Genomic DNA, 26,821 nt, shown 5'->3' with positions numbered 1-26,821 from the left:
AGGCAGCCAGGGAGGAAGGGAGGAAATGGCGGGGAGGAGCAGAGAGAGAGGGAGACACAAATCTGAAACAGGCTCCAGGCTCTGAGCCATCAGCATAGAGCCTGATGCAGGGCTTGAACTCATGAACTGTGAGATCATGACTTCAGCTGAAGTCTGACGGTTAACAGACTGAACCATCCAGGCTCCCCACCAAGCTTTTACATTTTTAAAGAGATGTTTATAAAGGGTTGGGGTAGAAGAGAGGGGGAAGAGAAGAAGATATGAGACACTGTGTGTGGGATGCAAAGACTAAAGTATTTACTATCTGGCCATTTACTGAGAAAGTTTTCTGACCTCTGCTCTAGTTCATTCAAGAAGCAACAGGATATAAATAATGACAACTAACAGTTACTTACTGCTAGACACTGTTCTAAACACTTTATAGAAATTATATTATTTAATCTTCCCAACCATCCTATGAGGCAGAACTATTAACCTCAATTTTACTGATGAGGCAACTAAGGCACAGGGAAATGAGATAACATGCCACATGACTAGAGTTAGTGGCAGAGATAAAATCTGAAGCCTGAGCCTTTGCTCCTAACCGTTTTGCTAGAAACTAACTCTGATCTGAACATTACCTGAGTGACTGAAGGATGGCATTCATGAAACATGTGTTCCCCAAATTCCGAAGGCCTGTGGCACAAATGCCAGTGGTGCTTCCCTGTAAAATGGGATAAGAAAAGGCCATCAGCAATACCAAGAGAAGGCTGTGTCAGACATCAAAGCAAAGGCCTATATTTGAAACTCTAGCATCAAACCAATTTGGAATTGGTCCTTTTTTGTCCAATGAATATTTCAAACTCTCGTTCTACTCTCTAAGTATCCAGATATTTTTAAAAGCCTACTTTTGATCCTGGGATTGTTCTCAATGGAAGTACCCCGTGGAAGCTTATATGGAAATCAGCATTAATAAATACCATGGAGTACACGATATAAAAACCAGGAAGATCCTTAAATGAAATAAAGTTTTAAGACGGAATGCTTTTACAAGATTTTATTAAAACTACTACAAATTGAAAAATATAAACATATACACCTCAAATAAATCTGTCCCCAAACTTTTAACTCTAAGCCATGCATAAAAGACCAATACATGTATTCCTAGCAACAGGATATCAGTCTTTAAAACGCTACCTGAATTTCCCTTAAAGACCAAGGCTTTGTTTTCTGATTAACTCTACAAATGCACCATGACATCTAAATATTACACCTTAGAAGTGAATCTACCAATCCAACACAAAACCTCTCTGCCCATAACTCAGATGGCCAGGGAACACTTTAAGCTCTTTATCACACAAAATCATAACACTTCAATTAAGTGCATGTCTAAACATAACTAGCATGACAGCAGAGAGGCAGGTGTAGGGCAAAATTACTGATGTATTTATAAGTATTTAGCGACCGTTAAATTTTTTTAATTTATTCATGGCTCATACATCTGGTAACAGATGGTTACCAAAATGAGGAAGCATATTCTTTCATGATAGACTTTTATTAATGAAGTCCTAAGAAACAAAACTTACCAAAACCTCAGACCCATAGAATTTGCACTTAGGACCTTTAACAGAAGGAAGCAAAGAACTGTGGGATCTTCAGGAACAGAGTAATAAGATACATGACTAGGCTTTCAGAATGAACACTTGCTAAGGGAGAGGAACACAGTAGTAATCCTGATGGAAGGAAGGCACTGACAGATGGACTCACTGGGGTATTCAGTCACATCAAGAATCATTAGTACAAGTGGCAAACATTTCGCAAAATATTCCAAATCCAAGGCATACATTTATGAAAGTTCATAAGGACCAACATTAGTGTTAGAGATGTAACAAAAACAGCGACTAGGTCTAAACCAATTCCTACATTTGCATAAATTTTAATTACTTACATTTACTTTTAATAACTTGGTGTTTAGTGATGAATTTTCCAAAAGTTTTCTTTTCCTATGCCTGTCAGCCGTGAAAGCGGAGCTATTAAAACAAAAACAGATAGTAAAAAAGACATTGACGCACACATACTACACAGCCTGTACTTCTGCCTCTAATCCTAGACAGGGCTTCTGTTGCTCTATTCAGATTACAAGAAGGGAGGAAGCCCTTGAAATGAGAGGGGCCAAAGAGTACTTAAACTCTAAGTATTTTAACTAGTTGAGATTTTAAAGAAATCAATTCTTCCCTTATCAGCTTTATAATCTATTTAGTCAGTAAGACATGCATAAAGACTTCAGTTAATAAAAACTATACCATGTTTTACTCAAAGACCTCAGGCTATTTTCTCTCATTATATGATTTAAAAATATTGTATTGCCTTTACATTTAAGTTTCCTAAGGGACACCTAGTTTTGGTATGTTCATACAACAGCTTTTAATATCAACTGCCAAAATAAAATAAATGGTACCTGATGACTAGGGGTGATTTGTACAAATTTCACTAGTATCAGCAGCCATTCCAGAGCCATTTCTATTCGTACAGCTTCAAAGCCATCACTGTTTAGATTTCTATTTATTGCTTCAATTTTGGATTCAGGGAGTTTTATCTGAATAACAACCTATCTTGCTAGAGCTAAAAAATTCTATTCACATAAGTACTGTAATTTCTTTATGATGGCAAAGCATTTCACAAGTTACTGTAATTTCAAGTGACACAGCCCCTCACAAAAGAGGAAAAGAAGAGGGGCGCCTGGGTGGCTCAGCTGGTTGAGCATCCGACTTCGGCTCAGGTCATGGTCTCACTGTCCGTGAGTTTGAGCCCCGCATCAGGCTCTGTGCTGACAGTTCAGAGCCTGGAGCTTGCTTCGTATTCTGTGTCTCCCTCTCTCTCTGTCCTTCCCCTGCTCGTGCTCTGTCCCTCTCTTTGTCTCTCAAAAATAAATAAACATTAAAAAAAATTTTTAAAAAAAGAGGAAAAGAAGAAAATAAGATCTTGTGCTATCATACAGGTGCAAAGGGACAATAATATAACAAACCTAATTTCCCTTAAAAATAATGCATAAATTTTAGTGCTTCTAAGAAGACCTCATAAAACATTTGACAAGGATTTTCGAATATCAAAGGTAACTCTATAATGATTTTCTATCATTTTATGTCCTTTCCTTACACCTCCAAAATTCCCCTTGCAAATAAATTGAGTAGCTTATAAATTGATGGGTAATAACTTTTTTTTTAATTTTATTTTTTAAAATTTACATCCAAATTAGTTAGCATACAGTGCAACAATGATTTCAGGAGTAGATTCCTTGATGCCCCTTACCCATTTAGCCCATCCTCCCTCCCACAATCCCTCCAGTAACCCTGTTTGTTCTCCACATTTATGAGTCTCTTCTGTTTTGTCCCCCTCCCTGTTTTTATATTATTTTTGCTTCCCTTCCCTTATGTTCAACTGTTCTGTGTCTTAAAGTCCTCATATGAGTGAAGTCATATGATATTTGCCTTTCTCTGACTAATTTTGCTTAGCATAATACCCTCCAGTTCCATCCACGTAGTTGCAAATGGCAAGATTTCATTCTTTTTGACTGCCGAGTAATACTCCATTGTGTGTATGTATATATGTATATATGTATATATGTGTGGACATACACTGATGGGTAATAACTTAAAAAAAAGGCTCATCGACTCTTGGCTATAACTTATGATAAATATTAAATGAAATAAATGCTCAGTTATGACCATTAACTATGGGCACAGTTTCAGATATCCAAAGTAAACCCAAAGTTTACTTCACTAACATTTCAATCACACTAAAAACATGATGGAAGTTATGGAACTCATTAAGAAAAATCCCACTCAAAAATTCTAAACAACCCCTCAACCCCATTCTATCTCCCTTCCTTTCCCAAAGCCTATTACTTACTTTTCCAAGTTCTGTAAGTGTTCTCTGACTTTCTGTACCAGTCCCAGCTTGGTGTCATTAACCACAAAATCATCACAGCGATAACTGCAAGAAAAATATTAATCAATGTGTGTAAAGAGCTTGAGGAAACCACAGTAATGAAATCACTAAAAGGCCTGGCTGCTGCCAAGATGATCACATGGCTCTGCAGGCAGTTACTGTCAGTGGTAAGTTTAAAGAGAACTTGGAATCCACAATGGAATGTTTTTTAAAAGCCTTTTAAAAAAAGCCATGCAGGCAATGATCACTAGCTTCTTTTCACATTTTTACTCAAATTTTACTCTTCAATTTCTCCTTCAAAAACAAAATAAGCTGCTACAGGTGTTACATTCTTTTTAGTGGTGCATAATACACAGAAAATAAAAAGCACCAAGTCGATTCACATAGCCTCAAGCCTAAAGCTTTCAGGTGATATTTCCCAACTCAAAATAATGGGAATTTGCAGGGAGGAAAGATTTAAGTGAAGAATAGGGAAAAGGTAGGGATAAATTAAAAACAAAAAAAACTAAACTAAAAGATATATATTTAAAACAATTTAACTAAAATAAACTGAATTCAGATGGTTGAGAAGAATCTTCATTCTGAGGTGCTAGAAAACAAAAATAAACAGCAGCTACACCTTTTAGGAAACTGATAACTGCTTTGAAGAAAGATGTTAAGGTGTTCTTTAAAACTGATACTGTGAGGGGCACCTGGGTGGCTTAACTAGTTGAACATCCAACTCTATTTCAGCTCAGGTCATGATCTCATAGTCATGAGTTCGAGCCCCACGTTGGGCTCCACACTGAGTATGGAACCTGCTTGGGATTTTCTCCTTCCCTCTCTTCTGCCCCTCCCCCACATGCACTTTCTCTCTCAAAAAAAAAAAAATCAACACTGTTAAAAATTAAGAAGCGGGGCGCCTGGGTGGCGCAGTCGGTTAAGCGTCCGACTTCAGCCAGGTCACAATCTCGCGGTCCGTGAGTTCGAGCCCCGCGTCAGGCTCTGGGCTGATGGCTCGGAGCCTGGAGCCTGTTTCCGATTCTGTGTCTCCCTCTCTCTCTGCCCCTCCCCCGTTCATGCTCTGTCTCTCTCTGTCCCAAAAATAAATAAAAAAACGTTGAAAAAAAATTAAAAAAAAATATTTAAAAAAAAAAAAAAAATTAAGAAGCAAAACAGATATTTTGTGTGTTTTTAGCAAGTCAGTAAGCAATTACAAGGACTCATGTAATAGACATTACCTTGTACATTAGCATTCAATTTTTTTCCTGGAATAAAGTCAATTTTAACAACAACAACAAAAAACCTTACAAGCTAATACCAATATGTTCTTTTGAATAGCAGCTTTGTATAAAACCACTATTTTAACTACCAAAGAATAATGACAATAATGCTGCCATTCTGAGCGAATTAAACTTTGAATGCATAGCAACTACTAAAAATTAGGTCATTTCAGCAGAATCCAAAAAACATTTCTTACATGTCTGTAATCAGTCTATAAAAAAAAAATGAGAAGAAAAGGGGGAGAGTAATGAAAAAAAAAAGATTACACACACAAAAGCATGGCTTGTGTCTCTTATTTACAGAAGTTAAAATTTCAAGTGATGCTTTTGAAAACTCTAAAATAATAACATATATGTAATTATTTAACACCCCTTCCCCCATTAACTGACTACCTATGCTGTCAATCATGAGTCTCTAATGTATTCTCCAAGTTTCCTAACATGTACACAAACAGCAAAAGCTACCTTTTACATCCTGGAGTGTTTTTCTATGGCCAAAGAACCAGCAATGGCAGGAGAATAATTCTTTATCAGTTTTATGATAAAAACATACAAAGTTAAATTAGTGAAAAGGTTTAATTCCTTGCTTCTTCTCAGCATAAAGGTTAAGAGGGTTAAGGTCTACTCTATGAATCTGGGCTTAAATCACTTGGTTCCTCCATGAAGCTTAAGCATTGACTGAAGAATCAAATTGCACTGCTACATTCTTCCTTACATTTTCATTTTATGTTTACATAAATTTATGCATGTATTACAAATAAAATACTCAGTATTCAGAACAAAAACAATATTAAATGCTAGTGTTCAACTGGGGAGCAACGTCTAAGAGTAAATTTAGATCACTTTTCATACATTTACCCTAAGCCATAATATCTAATAATATCTAACTGGAAACTCTAACCTCTACAAAAAAGTTGTTGTTCTGTTTAAACAAACTATGTCCAGTTAAACTAAATAACTGGGTTTTTTTTCTTATTAAAGTAATTCTTTTTGGTGTAATATGGATTTAGCCTAGAATATAAAATAACATTTGTTAAAGTAACACTTTCATATACTGAAATATAGATTTACTTATGCTTTTGCTCCATTCTAAATAAATCTGGCTTAACTGGATATAGTTGCTTCATCTCTCTGAACTTTCATCCTTAAAGTAAGTAAGGTGCTGGGTGCCTGGGTGGCTCAGTCCATTAAGCATCCGACTTCAGCTCAGGTCATGATCTCCCAGTTGGTTGAGTTCGAGCCCCGTGTCGGGTTCTATGCTGATGGCTCAGAACCTGGAGCCTTCTTCAGATTTTGTCTCCCCTTTTCTGGCCCCCCCGCCCCCGCTCGTACTGTCTCTCTCTCAAAAATAAACATTAAAAAAAATTAAATAAGTTGCTCAAGATTCTACAGCTGTGCTAATGTGACTGATGCAACTGAATAATTGAATTTTAATTTTTAAAAAATTCTAACTGATACAAAATTTCACTTAACATCTAAAGTATTTTTACAAAATACTTTTCCACTAAACACAATTTTATGGTTTTGGTAAAACTATGTTTCATTTTTATTATTACATCACATGATGGGTGCATGTGTCATTTCTAGTATTACACATTAGCATATTACCAATCTGGTTTATGTCAACAGAATGGTTGAGTTCGTTATTTTTCTATGCGACAATGCAGCACTGCAATGTTTATGTGAATATTTTATACAGACAGCAGAGTTACTGTTATGTAAACAGTAATTGATAGTTAAGTTGAAATACTTATTTTAACTATAATAAAAATTTTTTTCTAGCTTAAAAATTATGAAAAAAATTTTAACTTTCACATGAAGGCACACTAATGAGGCAGTATCAAGTAGAGAAGTTATGTCACAAATTTTACAAAGGATGGCAATTACAATTTGTTACAGCAGAGCAAAATGAATGTTATATTAAAAAGGTTTCAAGATAATGGAGTAGACAATATTAAGAGTCACCTTCAGCAAATGCATATTCATTTAATAAGAAGTTGCCTCTCAACAGACAAAACTTAAAGCAGTTCATGAAATCAGAATTAAACATACAACAAAAAAATGTCTCAATGATTAGTAAAGGATCTGAGCTTATAATTTTGGCCAACTATAAAATGGCCTAGATTCTTGCTCAAGAAAGAAAACCATTTTTAGAAGAAGAGATAAAAAAAATTAGCATTTCATTAAGGGAATTAGGATTTAAAATTTGAGGAAAAGATTAAAAAGAGATTTTACAAAATGTGAAATTTTTTTTTTTCTAAAAGAGAAATAATCTTAAGCAGCCTCCACGTCCACGCGTGGCACAGAACCTGATGTAGGGCTCAATTCCACAATCCTGGGATCATGACCTGAGCCAAAATCAAGAGTTGGACACTTAACCAATTGAGCCACCCAGGCACCCCCAAAATGTAAAAGATCTTAAATTGACCCACCAAGCAAGTGTCAGTGAATAAAGGACTTTTCTAACAATTAAACTCAATCAATTCAACATTTGAAAAATTGCAAGTACTTTTATTTTTAGCTTTACATGAGTTTCACAAGAGATACTGACCAATTAATACTGTGGGTATGTTTTGTCTCAAACGACTGTAGATAGGAAAAAGTTTCTATCAAGACAGACAATGGGCCAGCTATGTGAGATCAAAAATCTGAATTTATGGGGCACCTGGGTGGCTCGGTTGGTTAAGCGTCCTTTTCTTGATCTTGGCTCAGGTCATGATCTCATGGTTCGTGGGTTTGAGCCTCGCATCAGGCTCTGCAGTGATGGTGCAGAGCCTGCTTGGGATTCTCTCTTCCCTCTCTATCTGCCCCTACCCCACTCACACTCTGTCTCTCTCAAAACAGTAAACTTAAAAAAATTTTTTTTACTATAAAAAATTTACTAAAATTCCCTTGTATTTATTCCACTGTATGATACATATTGAAAATATCTGTGTTCTGAAGGAGACTGTATCATGGATGTGGTTATTAAAATTGTTCAGTATATATGTGCAAATGCTATGAATCATCACCAATTTATGAAATCGGTTTTTAAAAAAATTTTTTTTTTTTAAATTTTTTTTTTTTTTCAACGTTTATTTATTTTTGGGACAGAGCATGAACGGGGGAGGAGCAGAGAGAGAGGGAGACACAGAATCGGAAACAGGCTCCAGGCTCTGAGCCATCAGCCCAGAGCCCGACGCGGGGCTCGAACTCACGGACCGCGAGATCGTGACCTGGCTGAAGTCGGACGCTTAACCGACTGCGCCACCCAGGCGCCCCTAAAAAAATTTTTTAATGTTTATTTTTGAGAGAGAAAGAGACAGAGCACAAGTGGGGGAGGGGCAGAGAGAGAGGGAGACAGAATCCAAAGCAGGCTCCAGGTTCTGAGCTGTCTGCACAGAGTCGGATGCAGGCTCGAACTCATGAACTGTAAGATTATAACCTGAGCTGAAGATGGACACTCAACCAACTGAGCCACAGGCACCCCTAGAATCTACTTTTTTTAACTGCAATTTTTATAGAAGTCAAGCATTTCTAATGAAAATTTAGCATCTGAATGGAGATGTGCTGTAAGTGTAAGATATACACTGGATTTGGAAGGTTTCATGTAAAAATAAGAATACAAACGATCTCTAATTTTATGGTGATTACAAGTTGACACATTATTTGAACAAGTGGGTTACATAAAATATACAATTAAAATCAATTCACCTATTTCTTCTGCTTTAATGTGACTATTAGGAAAGTTTAAATTACATGTATGACTTGTATTATTTCTGGTGGTAGCACTGCTAATCTAAAGGGTATCTAGGATATTACCCGCTCTAATACTCTATATTACTACCCAATATCATAAAGGGGTAACAAATTTAACTTTATTGAACTATAAGAAATCATTTTTGTTTTGTCTGGTGTTGTTTTCACTGGTTTGAAACTTTTTTTAATGTTTTCACAACGGCCCCTATTTCTCAAGAGCCAATTTTAGGTTTTCTTACAGTCGCTAAGGACACTTACCTTTAAGATTATAATTTTTATACTCTCTGAATTTACCACATGATTTGATAACTGAAATAATTTACCACTATTATTTGATGATGATGATGATGATGATGACGACATTTTGAAAGGAAAGCACCTACTTCTATAGGTCAAAACTTCTAAGAGTGCCTGGCATGTGGCAGAGATCAAGAATTGTTAGTTTCCTTCCTCTGTGTAACCAAGAGCTGCCTCACAGCACAGGCTTCTCTACCTGCCCCAACTCCTTTTGATTTCTTCTTCCTCCCTGGCCCAGAGGTCGAAAGATAACAAGTAGCAAAAGTAGGATATAAATGAGAATTTAAATGTTGTCTGGTTGCCTTAGTCCTAGCTGAAGACACTGATTTCAAACTGGAAACTATCCCACTAATATTGGTATTAAAAAGTCCCAAGGCAAACAGAAGGATTTAAAGTAAACAAGTTCTGGGGTGCCTGGGTGGCTCAGTCAGTTAAGCATCCAACTCTTGATCTTGGTTCAGGTCATGACCTCATGGTTTGTGAGTTCCAGCCCTGTGTTGGGCTCTGCGCTGACAGTGCGGAGCCTGCTTGGGATTCTTCTCTCCCTCTCTCTACTCCTCTCCCCCCAAATAAATAAGCTTAAAACAAAAAAAAGTAAACAAGTTCTAAACATCTCTTCTGGAGGCGCCTGGGCAGCTCAGTCTGTTAAGCAGTCAGGTCATGATCTCAAAGTTTGTGGGTTCAAGCCCTGCATCAGGCTCTACAGTGTCAGCGCAGAGCCCACTTTGGATCCTCTCTCCGCCATCCCCCACCCCTGCTCCTTCCCTGCCTGCGTGCTCTCTCTCTCTCAAAAATAAATAAACATGAAAAAATATATTAAAAAAAATAAAATTTAAACATCTCTTCTGGTTTACAACTGTGTTGAAGCCAATCGGTCAGAATTATACTTACCTCAAACACCTAAAAAAAACAAAAACAAAAACAAAAAAAACCAGCCACTCTCCTTGGTTTTCCCTTCAAGAAGATTATGTCAGAAAAAGAAGTACAAAAAAGTACTTAACTTGTAGGATGGGTTTCAAAAGCTTGTAGATTGGTCCTCTGAAACTCGGAATGCTTTTCCCATTTTGAAATAAATGTTATAAAATATGATTAAATGTCATAAGGTGAACATACACCTGGCTCACAAAATGTAGTTGAAATAATACTATAAAGAGTTGTATTCCTCTTTTTCTTCTTTCTATACTGCTGTCACTGAGAAACTGTGAAAGGAGAAAGCTGGTCAGAGTTCAGGTAACTAACTTGATGAGTACTTCTCTCGAAGAGGGCCTGGGTTCAGCATCTCCTCATACACATAGGACTTCAAGTATGTAACAAACACAAGTCAAGAACCACCAATATTACATGACCAATTTTTAGGTTATTAAATTTACAATTAAGAAAGTTCTTATTTAGTGATTTTAGGTGATTTTTCAAGTAAAGATAAGCTCTACTTCTTCTTCTTTTTTTTTTTTTTTGATTCATCAAAGCATCACATGACTATTTCAGGCTTAGAGAAGAACTTCCAAGAAAGTACAAAGATGGCTATGAGTTCTACTTCTAATAGACTATTTGTCAGATAAGGAAAAGGTCCACTTTTGTATTTAGAAAAAGGAACTTTTTAAGAAAATGTAAGTAACTTGAGCATTAAAGATAAAAAATAACACTTAGAAATCATATCAGGCAACATATTAGTGATGTTAGATAAAGAAATAGGATATAAAAAAACAAGGCAGGAAGGGGATTGGTATCTTTCTTTATTTCTAACACCTTAAGACAAACCACACTATCATCTTGGCTATGTAAAGACTCTTCTCAAATCCAAATTCCCTCAGCCAAAAATGATCTCTAAATAGTTTCAAATTACTTTAAGCCAATAGTTAATAAAGAAATTAAGCATATAGTATGGAATTACATGTACACTGATGTTAAGATAATAATTAACTTTACTACCTTGCACTGAAAGAATATACAAGTAGCAGCTAAATTTTCATAAAAAAATATGTTATTTATACTACTATATAATTAGGGAGGTAAAAAATGGATAAAATCAGAGGTTTATTTCACATTCTGCTTACTCTAATAAAGAGCAAAATAAAACTGTCCAATTTCTTGATTACATTGATTCCTTATGTGTATACTTTTAGATTTTCATTTATTTCTAATTTCTAACATCTAATCATATCTAATCCTTTCTACTTTTCTGTTTATAAAATCTCCCCCAAATCGATCTTTTTTCTCCTCTATTTCAACTAACATTCTATTCTCTACTTTGGTTATTTCCTCTGGTATGATCTTTCCCACCCCACCCCCTTATACAGTGACTTTCAAATCCACAGATAACTACAGCCAAATTAAGCTATAGTATTTGATGGTCCCACAATGTTAGCCTTACCTTCATTCTCTTCTCTCTCACCTTTCCCTCCCAATCTTCCCTTTCACTTCAGTGTTACATGCTTTGCATTTAGATTTAAGCTTTCATCCCATATATATCAACTCCCTTATCTTTCTTTAGTATCTTCCATGTAGCACCATTCACTTGTTTAATGACAAAAATATTCCTCACTTTTGGTCATCTCCGTATGTGCTTTCTTTCCCTGGCTTTTTTTTTTTTTTTAATTCTAACTTAAAAAAAATTTTTTTTTTATTTTAACGTTTATTTATTTTTGAGACAGAGAGAGACAGAGCCATGAACGGGGGAGGGTCAGAGAGAGAGAGGGAGACACAGAATCTGAAACAGGCTCCAGGCTCTGAGCTGTCAGCACAGAGCCCGACGCGGGGCTTGAACTCACGAACCGCGAGATCATGACCTGAGCCGAAGTCGGACGCTTAACCGACTGAGCCACCCAGGCGCCCCAATTCTAACTTTAGAAACACTTCTTTCTTCCCTATTTTCACTCCTGCATTACATGCCCCCTCTAATTCTAAAAGGCAAAACCCTCATCTATTAAGAAGAAATCTCCAAATTAGTTTCATCAGCACCTAATCAAGTTAAAAAGTAAACCACAAAACTACCCCCAATATATTTATATGTCTGTATTAAGAAATCACATATATGTAAGTAAATCTAAATTAATGTGCATAATATAAAAAAGAAACATCTTAAAATAAGCTGGAGGTAAAATAAACTATTTGAAAATGTCTTGTTATTCATGATATCTTCACACTATGATTAAACTAATATCTCAAAGTATAATATACACAGGGTGAAAGTTGACATTAATGATAATAGATACAAATTCATACTTCTTATAGCTTAAGCTTTCTGTCCAAACTTATCGGATCTGATTAGTCTGTGTTTTTATTAGATAGCCAATATTTTTATCTTCTCCTGTGTTTGATGAGCTCAGAGTGGGAAAGTCTGTTAGCTTTCCCTTTTCTTGTTCACTAGTATTTGCATTATTATCTTGCAGGGCTTATTTGGTAAAAAACTCTTGTATTATTTTTTTATTTTAAGTAGCCTCCACACCCAATGTGGGGCTCGAACTCACAATCCTGAGATCAAGAGTTGCATGCTCTACCAACTGAGCCAGCCAAGTGCCCCATTTGGTAAAAATCATTTAAACAGTGTATCATGTGATGAGGGTTGACTTGGAAAAACTAAGTAAATCCATGTAACTAAGCAGACTGCAATAAACTGCAAAATGCTAAAGGTGAACAAGGGTGAGGACTCCACACAAGAAGCTCTGATTCAAGACATTCTGTGTACAGTTCATGACACATGACCACTTAATCTAAAGACTACCAGCAGCAGGTATATGAAATGCTGGCCAGAGCTTTTTTTTTTAATAAACTTTTTTTTTATTTTTTTTTTTAACGTTTATTTATTTTTGAGACAGAGACAGACAGAGCATGAACAGGGGAGGGGCAGAGAGGGAGAGGGAGACACAGAATCTGAAACAGGCTCCAGGCTCTGAGCTGTCAGCACAGAGCCCGACGCGGGGCTCAAACTCACGGACTGTGAGATCATGACCTGAGCCGAAGTCAGACGCCTAACCGACCAAGCCACCCAGGCGCCCCTAATAAACTTTTTTTAAAAGGTTTATTTATTTTTGAGAGAGAAAGAGAGAACATGCAAATGAATGAGGAAGGGGAAGAGAGAGAGGGAGAGAGCCCATCAACACGGAGCCCAACTCAGGGCTCAAATCCACAAACTGTGAGATCATGACCTGAGCCAAAATCAAGAGTCCGATAATCAACTGAGCCACCCAGGAACCCCAATAAAAACATTTAATAGAAGTCCTATATTTTCTTTCATCCCCTCAAGGGCATTATTTTGGTGACTGCTGGCACTAAAAAAACTAGGTTCCTAGCACAGAGTAGGTTCTCAATGGATATTTACTGAATAAGAGCAACACATCTGCTCTTGTGATTTTTTCTGGATGCTGTTCACATTATGTTTTTATTTTTTAATGTTTATTTATTTTTGAGAAAGAGAGAGAGAGAGAGAGCGTGAGCAAGGGAAGGGGGGGAGGGGGTGTGGGGGTGTGGAGACAGAGGATCTGAGATCTGAAGCAGGCTCCAGGCTCTCAGCTGTCAGCACAGAGCCCAAAGCAGGGCTCAAACTCACGTGAGATCATGACCTGAGCCAAAGTCAGACACTCAAACAACTGAGGCACCCAGACACTCCTGTTCACATATGTTTGAAAATCATTAGGCAAATTAGACTCTCAAGTAAAAATTTTGAAGGTAAAAATTTGGGGAGGAAAGGACTGCTTATAACACTGAATTTTATTCACAAAGGATCTATGTCTTTGCTTTGTGTCTTTAATACGTTTATTCCTACATATAGTTTATAGTTTTTGCCATTACGCTGGGGTTTTGTTTGTTTCTTTATTTCCTTTTTTTTTTTTTAAGTTTATTTATTTATTTTGAGAGAGACAGAGACAGCACAAATGGGGGAGGGACAGAGAGAGAAGGAGAGACAAGAAGGCTCCACACTGCCAGTGCAGAGCCGGCTGCGGGGCTTGAACCTACGAACCATGAGATCATGACCTGTGCCAAAACTAACTGAGTCACCCAGCTGTCCCTGGGTATTTCCATTTTTGATTGATAACTGCTAATGAAGCTATTATTATTTGTATATGATATATCACCATTTCAAAATTTCTTAACTAATTCTAGTTGTTTTTTACTAAAGTTTCCGTGAATTTTCTGGGCATTCTATTATGTAATTTGAAAACAAAAAAATTTTTCCCGTTTTCCAATATTAATACTAATTATCTCATTTACTTACTGTCTTACTTCAAAGGCTAGAACTGCCAAAACAATGCTAAATAATACTGACAATCATGTAAGTGATTTTTAAATATTTATTTATTTTTGAGAGAGAGAGAGAGAGAGCACGCACACACAGGCAGAGGGGGATGGGGGGGTACAGTGCAGACAGAGAGGGAGACACAGAATCCGAAGCAGGCTCCAGGCTCTGAGCCATTAGCACAGAGTCCAACATGGGGCTTGAACTCAGGAATCTTAAGATCATGACCTGAGCTGAAGTTGGATGATAAACCGACTGAGGCACTCAGGTGCCCTGATCTTTTTTTTTTTTCATTTTTTAACGGTTTTTAAAATTTGTGTGTGTGTGTGTGTGTGTGTGTGTGTGTGTGTGTGAGAGAGAGAGAGAGAGAGAGAGAAAGAATGAGAGGGGGAGGGGCAGAGAGAGACAAGGACAGAGCTCTGAGGTGACAGCAGGTGAGTCCAAGTGGGGTTTGAACTCACAGAACTGCGAGATCATGACCTGAGCTGAAGTCGGATGTTCAAAGGACTGAGCTACCCTGGCAGCCCGCATGTAAATGATTTTAAAAGGTATTTGTCTTGTTTCTGATTTAATGGAAATGGCTTTAGTACATGATGCTTCCTTTTTTTCTTTAGTTTTTAGAAGACTGTGATATTTTAATAATTTCCTTTTGTTTCAATGTTATTAGGATTTTTAAATTCAGAAATGGCTATTTATAAATGTCTTTTTGCTTGTAATGATATAATAACTGGGGGTTCTTTATGAAATACGTTGATACAAATAATGAATATGTCCACAGACTTCACATGAAATTAACTAATTGTATAATTTTTCTTTTTGGTACATCTTGCTGGGTTATATTTGCTTTAAGTTTTAATCATCTGCAACTATTTTAATTTGTGAAACTGACTTATTTTCTTTTTGGAGTTTCTGTCAGATTTTTGTCTAAATGCTTTGAAAGATTTATAACATTAAAATATATCAATGTTAAATTGTAATAGTTTGAGGCTGAACTGTCCAAGATAATAGCTGCCAGCCACATGTGGTGATTTAAAATTATATTAATTAAAATAAAACAAAACAAAACATTCCTCAGTCCCACTGGCTACTTTTTTTTAAGTTTATTTAAAAAAAAAATTTTTTTTTAACGTTTATTTATTTTTGAGACAGAGAGAGACAGGGCATGAACGGGGAAGGGTCAGAGACAGGGAGACACAGAATCTGAAACAGGCTCCAGGCTCTGAGCAGTCAGCAGAGCCTGACGCGGGGCTCGAACTCACGGACCGCGAGATCATGACCTGAGCCGAAGTCGGCCGCTTAACCGACTGCGCCACCCAGGTGCCCCAAGTTTATTTATTTTTGAGAGAGAGAATGCACACATGCGTGAGAGCAGGGGAGGAGCAGAAGGAAAGTGAGAGAATCCTAAGCAGGCTCTGCACTGTCAGCATAAAGCTTGATGTGGGGCTCTATCTCACAAAATGTGAGATCAAGACCTGAGTCAAAATCAAAAGTTGGACGCTTAACCCACTGAGCCACCCAGGTGCCCTGTACTAGCCACTTTTAATTTTTATATATTTTTTAATGTTTATTTATTCTTGAGACAGAGACACAGAGAGAGAGAGAGAGAGAGAGAGAGAGAGAGAGAGAGAGAGAGAGAGAGACAGAGCAGGAGAGGGACAGAGAGAGAGGGAGACACAGAATCTGAAGCAGGCTCCAGGCTCTGAGCTGTCCACACAGAGCCCAATGCGGGGCTCAAACTCATGAGCCATGAGATTGCAACCTGAGCTGAAGTTGGACGCTTAACGTACTGAGCCATCCAGGTGCCCCTGTACTAGCCACTTTTAATTGCTCAAATGCTACCATATTTTATGGCACATATATCACACCCAAAACAGAGAAAACTTTCTCTTTCTTAACTTTAAAACTCTAAGGTTGTTTTTCCATTCCTATTAAGTGCTATTAAAGTTACAAAGATCCGTATGCCATCCTTGAAGAACTTAGAAAATACTCCCAAGCCACAAGACTCTCCACCAATCGGAAACAAGAAGCAACCATCATACAAATGAACCTGATTTTTTATGCAACAGTAAAGAAACAATCTTTTAACCTACAGCTACAAAGTGATTTTTTTTTAATGCTATTTTTAGAGAAAGAGAGCACACGCACATGTACGAGCAGGGGAGGGGGCAGAGAGAGAGGGAGAGAGAATCTCAAGCAGGCAACCGTCAACGCAGAGCCTGCTATGGAGCTCAGACTCATGAAGTGTGAGATCATGAACTGAGCTGAAATCAAGAGTTGGATGGTTAATCGACTGAGCCACCCAGGTGCCCCTACAAAGTGATCTTTAAACGGTAAGTTGTGTATAATACTAATACCAAAAAATCCCCTCAAAATAAAACAAAAACTTCTATGCAAAAAGTACCCCTCAAAAAGAGTAGCAGGGGATCCAGCAATAAATTTTAAATTCCTTTTCATTTCCTTGTATAGTATTGTGATATTTGGAGGCAAATTTGATCTCTGGTTTTATTATAAATACTAGATATGGATACAGAAGATTCATCTTTTCAAACCAAGAAAAGTTAAAACTCAAAAGAACTCATTTACATAGCAAGCTTATTTTTAAATTCTTTTATTAAATTCTAATGTACTGCCATCAAATAGGCCAATTTTGGAAAATTAGAACAATACCTGCAGAGAAAATCTATATCCTTTGTTAAAAGCAAACAAGTACTAGCTTATTAGGAAAGAACCCTTTATGTTTTCAGAACACCTCTATTAAAAAAGTTCTTTTTGAACTTCAAAATGATTACATACACAATGGAATACTACACGGCAATGAGAAAGAATGAAATACGGCCTTTTGTAGCAACATGGATGGAATTGGAGAGTGTTATGCTAACTGAAATAAGCCATAAAGAGAAAGACAGATACCGTATGTTTTCACTCCTATGTGGATCCTGAGAAACTTAATAGAAGACCATGGGGGAGGGGAAGGGAAAAAAAAAAAAAAAGGTTAGAGAGGGAGGGAGCCAAAACATCAGAGACTCTTAAAAACTGAGAACAATCTGAGGGCTGATGGGGGGTGGGAGGGAGGGGAGGGTGAGTGAGGGGTACTGAGGAGGGCACCTGTTGGGATGAGCACTGGGTGTTGTATGGAAACCAATTTGACAATGTATTTCATATTAAAATAAATAAATAAACTTCAAAATGCTGTTTTTAAATAAACAAAACTCTTCCTGTTCTCTAATCTTTACATCACTGAAAATTTGTACTAAAATTGTTTATAAAGATAGTCAAAAGATGTTCCCCTTTTTAATAGTCAATCACAATTTTCTTTGAGAACAATTCGGTATCAATTTAAGTCCACAAATAAGAGCTTTATTTTTACTAGTTTTAGTTAAAACTATTTGTTACAAGTGTTTAAAATCTGAAATACAAGTCTTTTTTCTAAACAAATGAATTGCTTAACATTTCATAATATTTCCTTGTGTGAAAGAGTGTCTTAAAACATTACCTGCCAGAAAAGAAAAATTCTAGTAACTTAGTTTTAATATTCCTTTTACATTTTTGTATCCTCAGAAATTCAGTTACTGTTGATAAGGATCGGAATCGGCAAGACTATGTCAGATGTCAAAAGCTATTTGTTCAGTGTTTAAAAACTATTAACTCCAAATATCTACATAAGAAATCAAAGTTCCTAATTTTAATCTTAGTTTCTTTGTGATAAAAGAACGTATACCACATACAATTCCATTTTTACTGACTGGAGAGAGAAGATGGGGTGTGAGGAAAAAAATAAATTACTTAAATAATAAAAGTGAACACTAGCCCTTGTGGGAGTGATTTTCATTTTGGGGGAGATTTTCATTTTTATAGAAATCTTCACTTGACTTCAAAGCTCAGTTTAGCTGACTGATCTCCTAAATGAGTAGGTCTGTGTCAAATCAAAATTACTCCTTTTGGTGTCGCTTTCCCTCTTTGGAAACAGTGACCCATTTTATGTTGTTCTGTTTGGATGATATGAACTTCTTCCGGATGTCCTGTTTATGTGAGAAGTGAAGGGAGCTGTAGCAAGGTGTCCCTCTTGGGAGGTAAATAAAATAGCTCACACTTGCCATGATTTAGGTCTTCTTGGAGAAAGATTTTCCATGGCTATTCAGTCCTCCAAAATGACCAAAGGACACGATATTATAGATGTGATGTAACCTTCCCCATTTTTGGAAGATACGTAACAAAATACAAACCTTCAAACATATACTGCCCTCTCTGCACCGGACACTGAGTAGTGTGGAAGAGATTATCTGACATATGGTTCCTGCAGTCACCAAGGACATTTACAAATAACCTAATGCACAGCAGGAAATTACAAGTATCCCAAGAACTATGAGTTTAAGAGCGATTACATCTAGCTACAATAGAAGCTGGGAGGAGGGACTGGGGAGAGTTCAGTGGTTAACTTCACTGAAGGATATGCAAAGATAAGACAGGGCAGGGACTCTTGGAAAGGGGAAATAAAGATATGGCATGTTTCTCAAGAGCATGTTTCAACTTCTTTAGAGTACAGAGCACATGGAAAAGGAGCTTTAACATTAACTAAAGTAAAAAGATTTTGACCACGGTAATAATAATAAAGTTAAAACTAATGCACCAATATTTTACCAATGAAGCAAATCATTCAGTCTAACCACAAGAAACTTATGGGCAAGGAAAATTTATAAACTGAAGTGAAATTACTGAAGTGTACTAGAAAATAACACACACACGTTCATACAGAAAGAAGAAATCCTTTTTCATTTCTTAATCACACTGAGGTATGAGGAAACTTAATTTAGAGTACAGCTTTCTCAGTTTGCAACTATCACAGATTTCTTTTAAGGCATCAATGTAATCCTGCTACAGGGTGAGTCCCTGGCATTTTGTTTTTAAACCCCCAAATGATACAGTAATGTGACCAGATGCAGTTCCCTTCCTACATTTCAGAAGCTCTGAGCGTCCATACACTTGCAGCTCTGTATAACTTCACACAAAAGACTGGCAATTGGCCAAGAAGGCTCTGCATGGTGTATATTCCCCAAGATCTGCCATTTAAGGGGCACCTGGGTGGCTCAGTCAGTTAAGTGTCCGACTTCAGCTCAGGTCATGATCTCATGGTTCGTGAGTTCAAGCCCTGTGTTGGGCTCTGTGCTGACAGTTCAGAGCCTGGAGCCTGCTTCAGATTCTGTGTCTCCCTCTCTCTCTCTGCCCCTCCTCAACTCATGCTCGTGTGTCTCTCTCTCTCTCAAAAGTAAAAAACATTAAAAAAAAAATTTTTTTTTAAACATCTGCCATTTAATTCCAATTCAGCCATGAAACCACACGTACTTTAGCATATTATACCAACATAAAACAAATCAAATTGCAATTCTGGTTAATAAAGGCATTCCTTCAAAATTCATAAAGTCTCAAATGTATTTTTACAAATAAAGACACTGAAGTATACAACATATTTTTAAATAGACCTATGAATATTAATTCCACTCCATTATGATAATTTTTTAAATTTCCTCAAAGAGTTACTGTTTCCACATAATCTTACCAGCTGCAAGAAAACCCACTGAAAACTTTTTACATAGTACACAGAGATTGAATTGTATTTCCAAACTTCCCCATTTAACATTTCATGCACATTGCTAAATGAAAATGAAGAAAAATGTGTGTTTTCAATATCTGGTATGTATAGATTGATCTGACTCACAACAATGATTGTGATATTATACCTAAAGAATGATCTTAATTTCCACTCACTAAAAGAAATAGTCTTTTTTTTTTTTTTTAATTTTTTTTTCCAACGTTTTTATTTATTTTTGGGACAGAGAGAGACAGAGCATGAACGGGGGAGGGCCAGAGAGAGAGGGAGACACAGAATCGGAAACAGGCTCCAGGCTCCGAGCCATCAGCCCAGAGCCCGACGCGGGGCTCGAACTCACGGACCGCGAGATCGTGACCTGGCTGAAGTTGGACGCTTAACCGACTGCGCCACCCAGGCGCCCCTAAAAGAAATAGTCTTAAAGAAATATGGTTCTGTCAATTAGGTAGCTACCTCATTCTAGTATGTAAGTGTCCTGAAGGAAAAGAGGAAAAACTAATGAGAACACTTTAAAAGCCTGGCTAATGCTTAACTTTCATAGGAAGCAGTGTTTTACAACAGCAAATAACAATAAACTGAGCACTAGCCCATGTGTCAAAATCTCGGCAAGATTTTCATTTTTATTGAAACTTTTTATTTTTATCTACCTCCAGCTTCTCTCTCTTCCAGGTCTGGACATCTTCCACCGAAACAGTAGTAGTCTAAATGACTAAATCTTAAGATATTTATTCAGTAGCCACAATTTAATAATGTTCAACCTGTAAAAATTTTAAGGATGGGAAGCCATTCTTTCCTCCTTTTAATGGACATTTTTCTACAATAACCAACTAAGGATGATATAGAAAAGATTAGCACAAAACTTCAGTAGAGTGGGAATCAAAAGTGGTATTTAGACTTTAAATCCCCATCCGCGCCCAGTACTGCTTTCATGTGACATTCAAGGGCTGTATGGCCAAAAAAAAAAATCTCCAAAGGGATCCTTCAAATGGCTTTTTTTCCCCCCTTCAATGTCAAAAACCTTTTGAACTGAGAGTAAACTGATGAAAACAAGTAAAGAATTACTCATCATAATTTACTAGTCAACGACAAACATTTGCTTAACACTGAAGTTAAAACTGCAAAAACAGTGACCTTCTGAGTATAACAAATGGATATGAATTGTTAAACGTTACTGTAAACTAAATAACCTAGTTCTAAGTAGTCACAAAAATCGATACTTCTTTCATTGCCATTTATATGAAACATATACGTATACTATGTTACAAAGAGAGAACAGGGACTCTAATATTTTAAAGGATGTGATATTTACAAAACAAAACAAAACAAAACAAAACAAAACACAGCCTGAAAGGCTACACATGAAATCCTTAACATTTATCTACAGAGGAGGAGAAGAGAATGGATCTGTGCTGGGAGAAGAGAGAGTGTCAGAACAGTTTTTTTAAAAAGAAGTTACATTTTTAAGATTACATAACAAAATGTTACCCAGACAGTAAAAGGATACGCTTGGGTTTTTGTTTTGTTTTGTTTTTTTGGTTTGTTTGTTTGTTTTTAACAGAAGTTTGTATCATAATATTCTTCAATTAAAAACAAAACAAGAAAAAGAATTATAAAGAACCACAAACAAATGCTTTTCATTGCCCTGCAGTTTACTGAGATGAACAAGGAACAGAGGGGGTGGGAAAGAGAAGGAGGCCCAGAAGTTGAAGGGAACAATGATGCAGAGTAAAAACTGAATGAATAAGGACAGGCATTCCTAATGGCTCCAATCCCCTCTGAGTCCTAACAGAACAAAAAGGAGGTAATGGCAGCAGCACTGGTTTAGAGATCGACGGGGAAGAGGTGAGAGCAAGGAAAATGAGACATTTGCACACTGAGTAAGGAATATCATTTCCAGAAAATACTAATACTTACCAGTATGTACTGTAGCTACTGCAATCCATACACACTGTGTGCTGAGGTTTATCTTGCTTTTCTGATTTCTTATGATTAGCTAAGGGTACTTGTGCATCTTCATAATGTTTTTTTGCATGGCCATTCACATACCTTATAAAAACCAAATAAAAATTCATTTTAACCCAAATATTACTGTGGAAGTTAAAATAGTAGCAGATGACAATAAAATCAGATGATAATCAAACTAGAATGAGAAAGAATTCCTCCTTTTAAGAGTACTCAGTCCTATAAAAGCATTCAAGTGGATAGTGATTTATTAAGCTGAGTGCTTAAAATATGCTTTTTTACAATCAAACATGACAGTCAACTTTTAATTAGACACAGATTAGGGTGAGGCAAGGAAAAGCATCATCTATGCAAATCAGTTTCAGTACCATTGACATTATCACTTATCAACCCCTTTGCTAATGCTTTTGCTGTAGCTTTTTTCTTTGTTTAAGCTTTTCTCAGACTGCTAACCCCCAACTCAGGTTGTTCTCAAAGGTGAACTCTGTAAACTAAATCATTCAACCACTTCCCAAAGGACCATAGGTTATGCCTGGACTGCTGCTTAATATAAAAGGTGAAAGTTAGATATGGAAACAAGATCATCTTCTGTCTCTTTCTCATCAATATGGCTTCAGATCTTGTATTCGAATGCCTAAATAATTAGTTCCACTCATATGGAAACACGTTTGTTTGGAAACAACAGAAAGTACAAATCATCTTAAACCTACATAAACTTATTTCTTTACATGGACAAAGACAATCAAAGGTCAACTATATTCATAAAAATCTCCTAATACTTTCCAACTCAGATTTAATAAATCAATGTATTACAGAAGGCAGAATGAAACTGAAATAATGCGTATGGTGTACACCCAAATTCCTCTCAACCTCCGCCTAAATATTGTACTATGTTGTAACTGACCAGTACTGTGAAGACCTTATAAAACAAAATTTCCCAGTCCCTAGACAGTAGTCGATTTATAGAAGGCAAGGCCTAATTGAAAACTCAGTCAAAACAAATGTTTAAATGGTACCAAAATAAACATACTCAGAGAATTAAAGTAACATTTTGTCATGAGGCATCTCAATTATACTAGGAGCAACACTCACCTTGGGGAAAGTAGGACAGTTGGGGTAAATAGGGAGGATGAACTTCAGGTCCAGCCTCTACCCTAGGAAAGCTGGAAGCATCAGAGGCACTACAACCTCACCTTAAACTTTGATGTTTTTTTTCCCCTGTTTTTTTCATCATAGTAAACATAACCAAAACTTGTGTGTATATGAGTCCTCTGTCCACAAAGGTATAAAGCAATTTTAAAATAAAATAATGATTAAGAGTATAAGCTCAAAAACTAGACTTCCTGGCTTCAAAAGTAACCTTGTCACATGCTAGACATCGTGAACTTAGACGAGTTACTTAACCTCTGTGCTTAGAAAGTGGTCATATTACGCACATACGTTGCAAAGGTCAAGAAACACCCAATATTTAAAATCCAAGGCATCATAAAGGTTCAACATCTAATTACCTCAATTTCCTATGCTTATATAATTTATACTGTCGAGAAACACAACTACTATTTATAATGAGCACCTTCCAAATCAAAGAAAAAGCAGTACTGAATGATGATAATAAGGCATTACTTTAAGTCTGTGAAAACTGGTCATCTGTACATAGTACATATACTTCACTTAGCCACCACACTATAGTCTTTCAATGTACTAGAGGTTTCAATGGTTACTGTAAAACATCACTGAAAAGTAGGAAGTGTATTACTGCTGACATTAAGATTAGCAATGTTTTGGGTAATATTCAAATATATCACTCAGAAGTTAACAGTTACGTATAAGATGAATAACATAAAAAAACAAGTATTTCCCTCATTTAGATTAGATTTTAACTGGACAATTTGGTCTAAGAAGGAAAAGCATCAATGTATATATCACAGACTTCTAACAATCACAAAAATTTGAAAAATAAACAGGATGATGTCGTGAAGGCCAACTAAATTACATAAATCAAATATGCTACTGACAAACTATGTTTTCTAGTTGAAGGAATATTCAATTTAAGACTTTCTGCAGACAACTGGCCTAAAATTACTGAAAATCAGAACCCTTGGCAATCAATACCCAGGATTACATAAAAGAAAATTAACCAATCAGCTATGTAAAATGAAGAACCAAACACAAGCTACTCTCATTATCTGTTTAATCTATTTAATCATATTTCTCCGAAACTATGTAAAATTTCTAAATTTAAGACTGCTTGCAATTAGAAACAGACTACCTGCAGAGTCTAGAAATTTTTCATTTTGTTTTTCCAAAACCTACTTAAGAGAATTGTTTGTTGCTTGCTATTAAGAATATTAATCTCTCCAATTTTTGCGAGTTTGTTAGGTCTTTTTGCTGGCATATGACCTTCAAGATTTAGGTCGTAGAGCACTATGAGACAACTGGAGAACAGAACTACATAAATTTTAGTGCATTATAATTCTCACCTCTCAAAATCTAGGAGAGGAATCTGTCTCTTCAAGTGCAGAATTTAAGTGCTTGTACTTTTCTTCTTTTTTTAAAAAAAATGTTATCTGTACAAAGTATTTTCAGGTTCCCCAAATCCTAGAGATTTCAAAACCACAACAGCCACAATTAAGATATGCAGTTAACATTTTCCAAACGTACTTTTAAGTGTACATGGAAAAAATACTCAATTCCACGACTCAAAATGTAAAAAATCAAAAGTGAACTGAACATAGATGCTTTCTTCATGCAATGAAGATTTAAAAATAACAATGGGGAAATAGTCCTAATAAATACAAAGTATATTTCGACCTGTGTGACAGTATGATTTCCCGTTCTAAGTAAATTCAAAGTGGATTTTCTAAGTTAAAAGAGCAATAGGAATAAATGAGCTACTGCCAAGGTAAAAGAACACAAAGGTTGGTATTTATTTGAGTTTGAAGAAAAGAGTTATCAAAGTATTTAAGTAACATCATTTTGAAGCCAAGAATGGGGAGGAAAAGCTAGGCTTGAACCAGAATTGGGGGGTGGGGGTGGGAATTTTTCGTAAAACAAAAAATGTATTAATGGAACAATGAAACAGTTGGTACATCTTAGACACCAATTAATAATGAACTCCACAGTGAGATCATTTTCAAGAGGATTCCTTTATCTGTAATAAAGGGAACTCTTTATCTGTAAACATTTTGTTATTTTGTTTTCAGAAGAATGATGTGATAACTGGAATTTGATTCAAAAGTTAGTAAAGCCGGGCATGGTATAGGGAATAGAAGAAATAAGACAGGCAACGTATTGACAGCTGTTGAAATTGGGTGATGAAAGTAATGGGGTTCAATTATATTATCTCTCTACTTTTGTGTATGCTTGAATTTACCCTATTAAAAGGTTTAAGAAACAACCATAAGGTAAACTTGTATTTAAAGATTTTGAAGTTCTCTCATGTCATCTTTTTAATCAAATATTACTAGATTATCTGATCATCAAATTAATTCTTCTGAGTATCAATACAAAGGTTTTTCCCCCTAGATTTTCCTCAGTTTTATCACTGAGCAAATAGACTGTATTAGGAGAGGGAAGCCATACAGAGAAATTACAGACTATGATTAAGCAATGGTGTTGATAATCCAAATCAATAAAACTTTGACATAAAGCTTAAAGGCAAATTGAAAAAATCAAGTAGGGTAGTGAGGTAATAAGTATGTCACCTACCTTCCACAGTGGACACTTGAACAAGTCAAACAGACCCAGGGGCTTTTGTTGGACCGGCACACTAATAAAAAGAAAAATACACAATATACCAATTGTATCATGTTATTTCCCAGTTTCTCCCCTAATCTGTAATAGCATATCCTGTGATTAAGTTATAAATTCCATGGCTGCTTAGGTGTACTGAAATCCTAAATCCTTGCTTTGTGAGTGCATGTACACAGAATGGCTGCCTAATTAAAGTTACACTGAAAAGAACTGAAATGCATGTCCACAGCAGCTGCTCATTTTAATTGTTGACTCAAACAGTTCAATCACAAGTTAAGAACATACACATTTTTCCTTTATTACTTATTCACTTTTACCAGTCTCCAACAAGCTAATGACAGTCTATTTTCTCTTAAAAACATTTTTTAAGTCTAATTTTTTAATCACATGTCTTTGCCAGGCAGATTATATACTAATATAAATGACAATTCTTTCAGTTTACTTAGTTAGAGACAAAGCCTAAAGATACAATTAGGAAGACTAAACCCAGCTCTTCCCAGATGTATGTCTTGGTTGCATGAAATTCAATTCTAAATAGGACAACTGCATATAATTCTTGCTGAGGGTAAATCAGGACATTATTTTAGTTTAAGTATTATAAGGATGGGACAGGCAAGAAAAGGATGAAAACTTTTAAAATACTGCTTATAATTTTGCCTACTGTTTACCTATTCAATTAAAAAAAAAGCCCAATAAACATAACAATGATTTTCAAAAAGAAGAGACACAAAAATCACGTGCAAAGCTATTTCAAAACTCCTATGTTTTACTCAGGCAAAGATATCTACATTGGGGTGGGGAAAGAGGACAAAGAACACGTGTATTTTGAGAAAAGTAGCTTCTCAGGTGACTCTGTAATACAACCCCTTGAGAACCATAAGTCCACCTCCTAGGGGTATGGGAGGGGCATCATGGCACAACCACACACTCAGGAGTATAATAAATCCATTGCCTGGCACACAGTGTGTACTCAATAAACATCTGTTGAAAGTTCAAATTTCCTAGTTTAAGCTCCTCCAAATCCTGGTCCTTACTGTACTATTC

General features: G+C 36.2%; 1 protein-coding gene across 9 annotated transcripts in view; it reads right to left on the bottom strand.

The window, feature by feature from the left end:
* Positions 1-26,821, bottom strand: part of USP3 (ubiquitin specific peptidase 3) — a 107,605-nt gene that overhangs the window by 50,011 nt on the left and 30,773 nt on the right. For 8 of the 9 annotated variants that reach the window (XM_086710886.1, XM_086710885.1, XM_086710887.1 and 5 more), the window contains 5 exons: positions 25,733-25,793; positions 21,977-22,108; positions 3,889-3,972; positions 1,928-2,009; positions 621-703 (listed from right to left, as the gene is read on the bottom strand). In XM_086710886.1, the coding sequence (XP_086567012.1) occupies positions 621-703; positions 1,928-2,009; positions 3,889-3,972; positions 21,977-22,108; positions 25,733-25,793 (442 nt within the window). Of the gene's footprint in view, positions 1-620; positions 704-1,927; positions 2,010-3,888; positions 3,973-21,976; positions 22,109-24,504; positions 24,623-25,732; positions 25,794-26,821 lie in introns of all 9 variants that reach the window. The other variant, XM_086710893.1, reaches the window with a different exon arrangement.

Source organism: Puma concolor, chromosome B3, assembly GCF_028749965.1.
Source record: "Puma concolor isolate L17-30 chromosome B3, mPumCon1.1.hap2, whole genome shotgun sequence".
Taxonomy (NCBI): domain Eukaryota; kingdom Metazoa; phylum Chordata; class Mammalia; order Carnivora; family Felidae; genus Puma; species Puma concolor.
Note: the sequence above shows the minus strand (reverse complement) of the source record. Positions and strands in the feature narration are given on the sequence as shown.